The 13930-nt window shown below is 34.0% G+C and overlaps 1 protein-coding gene across 2 annotated transcripts in view; it reads left to right on the plus strand.

Moving 5' to 3' along the window:
* Positions 1-13930, plus strand: part of LOC150101754 (putative tRNA (uracil-O(2)-)-methyltransferase) — a 178146-nt gene that overhangs the window by 108070 nt on the left and 56146 nt on the right. For both annotated transcript variants that reach the window (XM_090400446.1, XM_090400447.1), the window contains exon 9: positions 13397-13805. In XM_090400446.1, coding sequence (XP_090256572.1) covers positions 13397-13805 — 409 coding nt within the window. The remainder of the gene's footprint in view (positions 1-13396; positions 13806-13930) is intronic.

The raw sequence follows: 13930 nt of genomic DNA on the forward strand, positions 1-13930 counted from the left end.
GTCACTTCACGTCACCCAGTACTGAGCGCCACACGCGGAATACTTAGCATGATTCTCGGAATGCATGAGTGGGGGGGGACTACTTACTTATGAAAATAGTGCACCTGTACTCTTTGTTGCACGGGTTTTTGATTCCATACACCTTTTATTTAATCGGATTATCTCTTTCTCCCAGCAATTTATAAGTACTTACACTTAAGCAGTAAGATTTAAGCAATTTAGCAATTCATAATACTTTACATTATAACAAAATAAATGAAAGATTCTCAGTTTAGTAATATTTTAGTAATTTACAAGAGTTTAGTATATTCTGATATATCAATAATTGATTCAAAATGTAACCCCATGTTAAGCCTGAAGGAAATGTAAATTAATCCAATTTTAGTTTCATTCAGAACTTAACATGCTGCCTTTCCACATTTCAAGCCTTTCATGGCTTTTTCTACTTCAAGTATGGATATGTATTCCTGACTGTATGCCTGTTGAGTATTTTTTACCACTGTGCTATCACTGTTTGTTTCATTTAGCAATTTTTCGAAGTAATTACTCCATACTTCAAGGATATCTTTTTCTCCTGTTTTCATGTCACCTTAATCATCTCTAACTCCTTTTACAGCACTCTTTCCTCTATTTCTAAGCTTCTTCAACAACCTCCAGAATATCTTACCACCTTCTTGATATTTATTTTCTATGTTCTTGCCAAAGTCCTCCCATGACATTTGTTTAGCTAGTTTTACACAGTGTTTAGCTTTCTTACATTTGTCTCTGTATTCTCTAAGAGCACAAGCTGACTTATTTGCCATGAACTTTTGATATGCTTTCTTCTTTTTCTTCACTGCCTCTTTAACTTTGTGTGTCCACCACGGAGTTGTGATTTTTCTATCCTTGCAGACAACCTCACCACATTCCTCTCTGGCTGAATCAATCACGGTTTTCTTCAAGGCTTGCCACTGAATCTCCAAGGTTTGGTTCCTGTTCTGAAACTCTTTAATTTTTTCTTCAATAAGCTTTGTGTATTTTAGTCTACAGTTCACATCTGAGAGCTGCTCAACTTTTATTTGCTTTAAAACTTTCTTACATGTCATTCTTTTCAATATGAAATTCACTTTTATCCTGCTCAAGACTAAATAGTGATCACTTCCAATTTCAAATCCTCTGTACACTCTGGTGTTCTGTATCAGGGAGAAAACATCACTATCAACAATAACATAGTCAATGAGACTTTTCTTATTCCTTGCCTCTTCTCTCCATGTGAATTTGTGCACATTTTTATGTTGGAACATGGTGTTAGTAATAACTAGTCCATGTCCTGAGCAGAAATCCAACAGGTATTTGCCATTATTATTAGCTTTGCTCTTTTCTCCAAATTTTCCCAAAATATTTTTGTATGTCTGACAATCATTTCCTACTCTGCTGTATAGATCCCCAACAAGGACCAACTTTTCCTTTTTCATTGTGTCAGTTGCTTTCTCTAAAGTATCAAAAAATTCCTCCACTTTTACCTTAGTAGAACCTTCTGTGGGACCATTGCCACAAATAGCCTCATTGTCCAATTCCCCATTTTGATATTTGCCCACATCACTCTACTTGAGACTGCTTGACCATTCAAGAAGATTAGCCTCGTATTTAGTGTTGAATACTGTGGCTACTCCTTCTTTTCCTTGATTGTCATTGCCTGAATATAACATTTTGTATTTATTGCTCAGAAAGATCTCACCAGTTTTTGTCATTTTTGTTTCAGTCACTCCTATTATGTCGATCTGGTACTTATCTAATTGCTCAGCTAGCTCCCTTTCTTTGTCATTCAGGTTTCTTATGTTGATAGTACCGATCTTTAACTCTGGTGATATTGAGTTGGGGTGTGCTTTCAGATTTGTTCCAGTAGCTGACTTTTCACTGTTCGCCCTGGTTCCCTGGCAAAGCAAAAACAACGGGGTCCTTGTTTAACTGGGCAATGCCCCAGCCGGCATGAAATTTTGTCATGTTGTACCATCATTTTGAATATACCCTACTCTAGAATGCTTTATATTACCATACTGTCACTGCTTGTTTTATTTAGCAGTCTTTCAAAACAGCTATTCCTGATATCCAGAATATCTTTATCTTCAGTCTTCATGTCACTTTCATCATCTCTGTTTCCTTTTACTGTACTCTTTACTCTGTTTCTGAGCTTTTCAGTAACCTCTGGAACATTCTGCCACCTTTCTGAGATTTATCTTCCGTGTTCTGCAAAGTTTTCCCATGGCATTTTTTTGCCTATATTTTCTGAATAAATCTCTCTCTCTCTCTTATAGTTATTTTTAAGAAGGATTTCACCTGTTTTGAGTCACATCCTTTTAAATAATATGGTACAGTACAATTTAAAAAATTTAAATATAATTGAGAATTTCTTTTGACATCCATCAATTATAGAACTTACAGATGAGTTCATTTCTAGTCGAACACTTTTCGAGCCACAGTGCTTCGTTTCATTCTTTAACTTTATATAGCATTTTTTAACCTTCAGAGTCTATTGTTAATTCTCCATCTTCTGTTCTTCTAATAGGACCTTTTTTTGTAGAAAGTATTTTTGCCCAGTTACAAAGTATATTATATTTGACAAGAAGTTATATTCTTTTAATTTTTTACCTAATATGCAAACAAAGTTTGCGTGTGAAGTATTTTCATAAATAGGCTATTAATTTCATAGAGGCTATTGATTTCACGTCAGTTGTCTAAGTATCCCATAATGCAAAACACATTTTCTTGTATAGCCTGGTCAGATGTTTATTGCTATGCATTATAGGCAGGATCACTATCCAGACTGGTTTCAATATTTGTTGGTCTAATCATTAGGAGCTGGGCACAGGAGGATAAAGTCCTGCTAAAGTTTAAATCAATGCAGAAGTTGTATATTTTCCCTATACAAGTAATAGTTATACATCATGTTACTAGTAGTATATGGAAAGTACAAGGGAAGGGGGTTTGGAAAGTTCTAATAAACACCTAGAACAAATTGATATTAAAGCAACCGATATAACCATAAGAATATAAGAACATAAGTTATCTTCATAACTCTGCTACTAGTATGTTCTTTCTTGTGGTTAACATATTAGTAGCAGAGTTATGAAGGTAACTTATGTTCTTATATTCTTATATCCTAATATGTTCTTTCTTGTGGTTATATCAGTTGCTTTAACATCATTTTTGTTCTACATGTTTATCAAAACTTTCCAGACCCTCCCCCTTATATGTGATTTCTGAATTGATTTAACCTTGGTATCTTCCTGGGTCTAGTTCCTGCTGATGAGACTCAATAAAGGTTTAAACCAGTCTGAGCAGTAACCCTTCTCATAAGGCAGCAGTATATATATCACAAAGAAAGTGTGTTTTGCATTATGGGATACTGAGGCAATAGACTCTATATATAGCTTAGTCATGAAGACATATATGTAAATATAATTAAGTTGGTACATCTGTCATAAGCACCCATGTGAAATTGCAAGTTATTCTATCAAGTAGTTTGTTTTATACAGCTGTCTGAAGCAAAGGTTTTGTCATTATCCCTTGAAATGGATAAAATTGAGTATTGTGCAGTTATAAAATTCTTTGTAAAAGAAGGTTTAACGCCAAAACAAATTCATTCGAAGTTCATAAAAGTTTATGGGCACTCTTCTCCTTCGTTTCAACAATTTAGAAATGGGCTGCCGAGTTTAAACGTGGCCGTATCAGCCTTGAAGATGATCCATGTGAAGGATGTCCGAAAAAGTGTAATAACACCAGAAATCATTGATCAAGTGCACGATATGGTATTGGATGACCGGCAAGTCAAAGTGCGTGAAATTGCTGAGACTGCAGGAATTTCAAAAGAATGCATAGGATATATTTTGCACGAAGAATTGCAAATGAAAAAAAGCTACGCAAGATGGGTGCTGCGCTTACTCACAGCAGATCAAAAACGCATTCACATGAAAATCTTTTGGAGCGTTTTAACAAGAATAAAATGGATTTTGTGTGTCTGTTTATTACTATTGATGAGACTTGGATTCACAATTACATACACCAGAATCCAAACAGCAGTCAAAACAGTGGACTGAAGCTGGTTATTCAGTGCCAAAGAAGACAAAGTTGATTGCATCAGCAGGATTAATTAATAAACAAAATGCCTTTAGCTTTTGTTTTGGGATGCTAAAGGCATTTTGTTTATTAATTATCTTGAAAAGGGTAAAACAATAACCAGCAAATATTATTCCGATCTTTTAACCAGACTAGATGAAAACGTTTGAGAGAAAAGACCCGGTTGCAGAAGAAAAAAATCATATTTCATCAGGACAATGCACTTGCCCACAAAGGTGTTTTGGCAATGGGAAAATTAAGGGATCTGTGCTATGAATTGTTGGAACATCCACCCTATTCCCCAGATTTGGCTCCCTCTGACTTCTATCTCTTCGCAAAACTAAACTCTTCCTCGCTGGTCAGCATTTTTCTTCGAATTAAGAGGTGATTCAGCTGTACAGGGGTATTTTGCGGGTCTTACTGAGAACCACTACAGGGACAGGATAATGGTGCTGGAGCATCGCTGGAATAAATGTATTTGTCTTAAGGGAGATTATGTTGAAAAATAAAAATAATTTTGAAATTATAAATTCGTTTTTTCATTGTTAGACCGAGAACTTTTCAGACTACCCTTGTATACGTAAAGTTAGGAAAGATTAGGAGATTTATAAAGTACTATTTTCCATAAAGGGAATAGACATAGATCATCAGAACTGTTTAAGTTACAACAATGGAGTAATGAATCGCATTTCTTTATAAAGAAGATCTATGAGAAAACAACTTTTATGCTGGACACTTATCTTGTTCCAGTGAATTTAGTTCAGATGGCATGCCTGGCAAATCCAGACTGTTCAGGCTCATGATATGTTCAGAAATGTCTTGCACATAAGGGATAGGAATGTGAGTTATTTTTCTTCATTAGAAGATGCAGAAATTCCATAACTGTTAAAATGCTTTTTTTGGTGAAGGAATCATTAAAACCATTTGATAAGAATGTGAATTTAACATGTTGTAATTCTTTCTGTAAAAGTTCATCAGAAGAACATAAAAAATGATCAAGATGTGATAAGGTCTTAATAGTTCCAGCCTTTTGAGACTAGGATGGTGCTGAGATTCAGCATGGATATAACAGCCAGTATGAATCTTCCAGTGGCAAAAGAGGCACCCGCCACGGGCGCAACTAGGTTTGGGGTGCAAAATGTAAAAAAAATAAATAAATAGATATAAAAGTCCACTATTTTATATTGTATTTTTAAATTTCAGCAATACGTCGCTTTAGACACACAAATTGTGCAACACACTGCAACTCATTTTGGTGGGGTTAATAGTAAGTATTTAACACATTGCATTTAGTAAAATTTTTGTTACATTTAAATTTTTCAAAATTTCTGTCATTTTTGGGTTGGAGGTCACAAGGCAGACACTTGCCACAGGTGCTTCATATCCTCGTTACTGTACTGCAAGAAACTGGAAATAAGGAGAAGGTATTGTGTGTGTGGAGATCCTATGAGGTACACTTAATGAGAAAATGCTGAAAGCATGTTTCCAGGTGCAAAGATCAAGGATGTTTGTGAAGTGAGGCTGTTAGCTTGCAGAAGGGAAAAGTGAAAGATTTGAATCTTTTGGAAGGAATGAATAACTTGAAAGGAGAGAAATATGCAATGACAGAGGATATGAAAAATCTCAATTTGCCAAAAATTTTAGGCACCAGGGAGACCTGGTTGACAGATAATGATATAGTTACAGAAATAAAATGAAAAGGGTATTGCATTTTCAGGGAGGATAGAGAGACTAGGACAGGAGGTGGGGGGGGGGTATTGCTGATGATAGCTGAAAAATTGCAACCAACAAAATTAGAAGTTAAAGAGGATTTCAGATCATGGGGGGTGGGGAATGGTTCATTTGAGGCTGTCTGGCCATTTGGACAATATATGTTGTTAGGTGCTGCTATAGACCAGGAGGTTCACAGAAAGATGTAGATACCATGTATCTGCAGATTAACACAATGAGTGCATGCTGAACAATCATTATAAGTGACTTTAACTATGGGGACATAGATTGGAGGAAGGAAAGGGGGCATGACAAAATGAAAGTAGATTTTATACAGTTGCTAAGGGATAATTACATGAAACAGCATGTTATAGAGTGTACAAGGGGGTTTGAGAGTGTTGGATCTGATAATAACATCAGAAGACATATCCATAACTAAAGTAGACACTCTGCTTCCATTTTGGGGAGAGTGACCATGAAGTCTTATTCTGGGAAATTGCTAAACATCTGGAATTCTCTATAAAGAAAGAGTTTATTTATGTTGAATTATGACGCTGGTGATTATGAGAGACTAAGGAGATATCTTGGAGCAGTGCCGTGACTGGAGAAGCTACATGGAAAGAATGTCAGTAATGCATGGGAAGTTGTCAGACACTGAGAGATGCAGTATCATCTCTATTTGGTATGCAGTCCCTGCATACCAAACGTCTGAAGGATGAATCATGTAGGGGATTAAGTGTATAAATAGAGATATAAAGCAAGAACTGCAAACAAAGAAAACACTGTGGAGGGAATACAAAGAAAAAAGTGTAAGTAAGAAGGGTGACTAGTATGGTGAGAAAGGCCAAATCAGATTATGAGAGAAAATTACCTAAGCAGGCCAAATAAATCCAAAAGAAAGTTGTTGGAAGTTTTTCCACTTGGTTATACTATAAATTAAAGATACTAAGAAGTTATATACTTGGTTTAATCCTAAAGGGTAGTGACCCTTCCCGTAATGCATAGTATCATACATGTCTGCAAGGAGATGTGTTTTGCATTATGGAATACCTAAGGCAAGTGATGTGAAATCATTAGCTTCTTTATACAAGTTTCCTCAGTCCTGAAAATACTTCAGGTGCAAACTTGTTTGCTTACACTTGGATAAAGGATTAAACCAAATATATAACTTCTTGGTATATCTTTAATTTATAAATCCAAAAGAATTTTTTGTTATATAGCAGGTAAGCATTAAATTGTCTGTGGTAGGATGACTAATCAATGCTGAAGGTAGGAAGGTGACAGAGGCAAAAGAAATGGTTGAGTTGCTGATGTGACAGAGATGCATATCAAAATTGAGGTAAATGAAGAGGAGGTGTTCAGCATATTGAAAAATATGAATGGGAATACAGCAGTGGTAGTGGATAGTATGTCAAGTGGTGCACTATGTGAATGTGCAAGAGAATTGGTATTGCCCCTGTTGAAGTTGTTCAGTCTAAGTCTCAGTTCTGGCAAGATTCCAAAGGAGTGGAAAGAGGGTAAGATAGTTCTTTTACATAAAGGTGGCTCCATGACTAATTAATATGTCAGGTCTGGTTGTTAAAATATTGGAAAAGTTGGTTAAAGGTAAAATCAAACATTGAATTCATAGGGATATGATACTATATAGTGGGCAGCAGGGCTTTGTAAAGGATAGGTCCTGTCTTAGCAATTTATTCACATTTATAATAAAGTAACATCAGAATTGGATAAAGGAAATGGGCTTAGCAAAGACATATGACAGAACATCACATGGAAAACTATTACAAAAGTTCAAGCAAATGGGAATTGATATGAAGCTAGTAATATAGATGTGGTTGACTGACAGAGAGACACCAGAGTTTAGCATATGGTGAAACAGAATCTAGGAGAATAAAGGTGACTAGTGGAGTACTTACAGTTCTATATAGCATACTATTACTATTCATTCATATATATATCAGTGATATAGGGAAAGATTTAAAGGGGAGATATTCAGTTGTTTGTTGATGATGTAGAACTGGATAGAGCAATAGTTTGAAAAAGGTGGTATAGATATCCTGTAGGATGATTTATATAAATTGGCATTGTGGGCAGTGGATAGTGATTTTCAATTTAATGTTGCAAAATGTAAGGTTATGCACTTTAGGTTGAAAACGTTGCATATTGTGTATACGTTGACAGTACTAAATTTAACACACATGAACCACAGTAGTAAGTTTTTTATTACGAGAATGTTTCTCTATATAATCAAATTGGCAGTACTGGATTGCAGGAATTGATGAGGCTATGGACTTGGGGATAATGGTGGCAGAGCATTAAAGTTCAAGGTCATATTGTAAAAGTTGGTAAAATACCTTAAAGCAGTGATTCTTAACCATGGGGTGGAAAATTTATAGAATGTTTCTAGTTTTTAAAATTTTGAAATCTCTTGAAATAATTATTTTTTGCTCTTTATGTTGCTTTCTTTCAAACTTATATCGTTTTGTATTAGTAATCTGAATTATGTAATTTAATGCAGTAGTTTCTTTTGTGGTGGTGCCACAAGTCAACTGTTTGCTGCAGGCAACAATGCCAGTCGTGACATCTGCCTACTGGATGTGTGAACGTGTGATAGAAGTGATTCTCTGAAGTTTTAAACAATACTAGTACAAATGCATAGACCTAATGTTGTTAAGCGCTATAGTTCGCCCACCGTTTGTAGATCTCTCCTTGGCATTTTGCCAAGAATAGTCGATTCATGCTGAAGGGGAGAAAGAAATGAAGGATGTATGAATTGGTCGCCAACATGCGAAATCACAAAGCTTGGTTTTTGTTGTCGCTTTTTTGCATTAATATTAATAATATTTTTTTATTATTAATTTGTATTATGGATCCAGTACAGTCAACAAGTTCTGTTGTTAAACATTTCAGTAGCTCTTGCAAAAGAATATTGAATAATGTGTTGACATTCTTCGAAAAAAGAATCGTCTCCTTCTTCCCCTTTCTCAAGTCATAAAACGTGCAAGTGCAATTGCGGGTGTATCGGGGTCGACTGTTAAAAGAATTCGTAGGGAATCAAAAGGTGAAGGTAAGCCAAAATTTAAATCTCCTAAAAAAAAAGCGCCAGAGTAAGAAAACCATCGAAACCGTAGCTTTGAATGATTTTGATGTAGACGTTATAAGAAGAACTATTCACGAATTTTACGTGGTCGAGAAAAGAGTGCCAACTGTTCCGAAATTGATTCCTGTGCTTAAAGAAAAAATTAATTTTCCTTGGAAAAGAGAAACTTTAAAGAAAATACTTCATGAAATCGGATTTTGTTTTAGAAAGTCCCAGAATAAAAGGAAACTTATCATGGAGCGAAGTAAATTTGCTTAATTTGGTCAAAAGAAGCTCCCCCACAACTAAACTATTTAAATTCGACACGATGCTCAAAGAGCATGGATTTCTAGCTTTGAGGCTACCACCATATCATTGCGATATTAATGCTATTGAGTATGTTTGAGCAGAAGTAAAAAGTTTCATTCGCCATCGCAACGTAACCGGAGATATTGACATGTCGAAACTTTTTAAGCTTTCAGAACAGGCGATTGAAAGTATTACAGTTCAAAACTGGGGAAAATATTGCTTTCATGTCACCTCATTGGAAAATATGTATTGGGACAGAGATGGAATTATCGAAGAATTATGCGAACCTGGTGATCAGTTTAAGTGAAAGTGATGGCGATTCGGACACCGATTCAGATGACTATGAAGATTAAAAGGATTTGATAATGGTATTTTTTTCCAACTTTTTTTGCATGGGTTTGTTAAAAGAGTACAACAAGTCATAAATAATTAATCGGTTTAGGACATTAAAGTGTCTCAGTTCTCTCAACTGTAAGTTTAGAATATCTAAGTTCATTTGAAAAAATTTCTGTTTTTCTGTATAATTATTTTTATTTTATAGAAAACTTTCTTAAAAATAAACTAAGTTAACTTTTTGTTTTATGCTATACCTTTTTTAATTTTGTTAATACTCTACGTACATTTTTCCAACTGTTATACAAGCAAAATAGTTACACTTTAAAAACTACAATGTTCATAAAAGAAAAGCTAAATTTTCCGACCTGTAATAATAAACAAACACATCCCAGAAGACAGATTGATTACCCTATTATCGGAATGGATTCTCCTTTTTCTGACGTGCGCAGAAGTGTCGAGGGACCTCTAATCGGTGGGCGAACTATACTTGAGTGCAATTACTTTTCAAAACTTTCAGTGCTGTGATACTGATTTGTTATTTCTTAAAAATTACCCCCTTATAAAATGAGCAAACAAAGAACATTATTTGATTTCTTAAATATAAATACTCTTGGTAGTTGAAAAAGGACGTGAAAGTAGTGATAATTCCACGGATGATGTGAAACAGAAAATAATGCCAGTCATAAATGTAAAAAAAAAATAAGTAAAAGTAAACAAAGAAAATATGATACAAGTTATAAAATTCAGATATATTAGTGTAAAAATTAATGAAATTCAAAAACCACAATGTGTTGTTTGCAGTGTAGTCCTCTCAAATGAATGTCTGAAACCAAATAAATTCAGAAGGCATTTAGAAACAAAGCATCAGCAATATAAAGATAAACCAGAAGAGTTTTTTATAAGAAAAACAGATGAACTGAAAAATAAGAAGTCCTTCATGAATGCAATAACTGTTAAAATTAAATCATTAGTTAAAGCTTCGTAAAGAAGAAAAATTTTGGTCCAATATTTGGATACATATCCAGAGGGAATATCTGTGTCTGTTTACCATTGCCATTCAGAATTTGTTGCCTTTTGTTTCTACATATTTGTGTGAAAAGGGATTTTCCACAATGGTAAATATTAAAGCAAAACGACGAAATCAACTCTGAATAGACTCCTGCAGGTGAATAGCATTTGAGTAACACAATTGAAGCAAGAATAGACAAATTAGTAGAGAGTGTTCAACAACAACAAAGGTCTCATTAAAATACATTTAAGTAAAGCTGATTTCTGTTTTCTGATTTTTTTTGTCATTATAATCAATAAGTAAAACCACTATTTAAAAAAAAAAAAAAAAAAAGCTTAATTATTATTATTATGTTATTGAAAAACAATCAAGTAAGGATAGGGAAGTTATTATCCTGCTTTATAAGGCTATGATTTGGTCACATGTTGCTGTGCACATGAGCCTCCATAGTTCACTTAGTATAGACGAAGCCATTTGGTTGGAAAGACCTCACTCTGCACCTCATGGTGTGAAGATGGTCCCCCAAGTGCTACTTTCTTACTGTTAACTGAAAATAGGTTTTTATTAATTGAATGAGTATTCTCTCATTCATTTTAGAAATTGTGGACTTTACAACTGTGTTATAAATAACTCTTTTAATTTCCCAACGTCTCGATCTTCATATTAAGATCATCATCTGGAGTATATACAAATATACAAGGACAAGCTGAGTTATATTACACACAGTAAGCTAAATAAACAATGGTTTGATCACCAGTTATTCTACTGGCATGACCTCTAGTGGGGAAAAAATTACAATTTAATTATTATTTAGAAAAAAAAAAAAATTTATGTTTTCTAAATAATTTAGAAAATTATTTAGAAAACATGAGAAAAACATTCTTTCTTATAGATAGTCTTCTTTCAGTAACAATGATGTCCTATTTTTAACATTACAATTGTTATTTTAGATTTAGGATTCTGGATTACCTACAGGCCTTTTTATAGTTACTATACGAGTGAAAAGCGTAAATCAAGTGATTCTTATCAGGTTTTTAATGAAAAGTGGACCAATTTGTACTCTTTTGTGCCAATCGACGATAAGCCAGTGTGTTTAATTTGTCGTGAGTCAGTGTCAATATCAAAAGAATGCAATATAAAACAACACTATGAGACAAAGCATGCGTCCAATTCTGATCACCTTCAGGGGGGGCTTCTTGTGGACAAAGTGAACCATCTCCAAATTGATTTAAAATGCTAACAGGGTATGTTTAAAATGCAGAGGGAAGAAAGCAAAGCATGCGTCAAAGTAAGTTATGTAATAGCTGAAAAAATTGCTAAAAAATCAAAAGCCTTCTTTGGCCACTGAGTTTGTGAAAGAGTGTCTCATCGCTGTTGGGGATATTCTGTGCCCAAATAATAAGGAAGTCTTTAAAAAACCGAGTTTGTCTGGGGTAACTGTAGCATGCCATATCAAAGAACTTGCCAATGACATTGAAAGAACTTTAAAAAAACGGTCATAAAAATGAATGTTTTCTTCATTAAATTATCTTTTGTCAAGTATTGACTGTATTTACTTATCATGAACCCGACTCCCACCTATGCTCTTAAAGCTGAGTTTGTTTATTTTTATATGATTTTATGTAAAGTATCAAATGCACAGTGTTCCTTGTGAATCTGGAAAGCATCTTACAATTCTAAATACCGCAGTATAGCTTAGTGGCATGCGGACTTCATTGAAATTTTGAATGCGGCCTGCACTATCTGAAAGGTTGAACACCCCTGGCTTAAGTCATTGAAATGTTTGCATTTTTGGACAGAGCCCTTCCTTATAAGCTGTTCATAACCTTTTTTGTGTTTCAGTGGTAGTTTTTATCTTTACACAAAAGTCGATATCAATTCTAATTAAAAGAAACACATGTATTAACCACAGTGAAAATTATTTAATTGTAAATATTTCATCCTAAGTATCTTAGGACATCATCAGTACAGTAGTTTAAACAATAATAGGAATAATAACATACAGTTAGGGCACATGATTACAATAGAATCTCATTAAACGTGCGTAACGTGTTACAGAAGTAAAACAAAAAAAAACTAATAATAATTATTTAACGTGCGTTTCTTTTAATTATGATCTCACCACAGGTTTCGTTATTTAAAAAATATATTAATTCTATTACATAGTGAAACCTGTGGAGTATTCATAGCTAAGCATACATACGTAACCACAGTAATTAAATTATTTTTAATAAATATTTTGTCCTAAGTATCTTAGGACATCATCAGTACAGTTATTTCAAGCAGTACTAGGAATACAGTTAGGAATACATTGTAAGAATACAGCTTACAATGGAATCCCACTATGCATGCAGTAACACGCATAGTGGGATTCTGGGATTGCAAGCATGCGCGTAACTGTATGCTATTCCTAGTATTGTTTGAAATAACTGTACTGATGATGTCCTAAGATACTTAGGACAAAATATTTACTTATTAAAAATAATTTAATTACTGTGGTTATACGTGCTTATGTTTAGCTTTGATATTAATTCATTGCAACAGTTTTGGTTTTTGACAATGATGTTCGAGTGATGAAAAAGAAATAAAATAAAACTTAGGGCCAACTCATTTAGTTAGCAGGACTGCCAGAGTCCTGCCTATATTTTAAGACCCTCTCCTGATACTAACACTAGATTTTTTTTTTTTTTTTTTGATTGGCCTCAATACATTTTTACTGTACTGTGTATAAGTGTCTATTTTCATATGATTAAGAATTGTGCTTTTGCTGTTGATATATTTCATCTTTTGTATTTAAATTACTTATATTCCTAAAAATTTTATTTATTATTACATTATGTTTTCTCACATTTTTTCAGATATGTTTTGTGTGCTCATCTCGTACATACCATCCAAGTTGTGAAGAAACAATAGATAATTTGAGGACGGATTTTATTAAACAAACAGTGGTCAAAAACATAAAACAGTCAACTTCATCGGATTCAGTTATTTCTTCAGAAGAACAAAACAGTTTGCACAAACACATCAATAGAGAAAGTGAATATAAAAATGAATCTATAAATCCAATGCCAGAGCCAGGTATATCAAAACAATGGCTGATTAATTTTAGTCCACGAGAAAAAACAGAAAAAATTAGAAACTGTAGTAATTTAAGTCGAAATGTTTTGGACGGAATAGTGAAAACTATGGCAGATGCCTTGCTCTCCTGTGGAGAAAATTATGAGACCATAGTTTTAAATGGAGTGCAGAAAAAGTGGAATCATGGAGGTATGGTTTAATTTGAATTCAGTTATTAAAGAAATATCTAAGTTGGTATGATACTTAAACAGAATGGGAGAGGAAAGGTTAACAAAACAGGTTTTTCATGTCAAGATGGCACAGAAAAGACCCCA

This window comes from Typopeltis vanoorti, chromosome 11 (genome assembly GCF_054136105.1).
Source record: "Typopeltis vanoorti isolate ZY-2024b chromosome 11, IOZ_Tvanoo_1.0, whole genome shotgun sequence".
NCBI classification, from domain to species: Eukaryota; Metazoa; Arthropoda; class Arachnida; order Uropygi; family Thelyphonidae; genus Typopeltis; species Typopeltis vanoorti.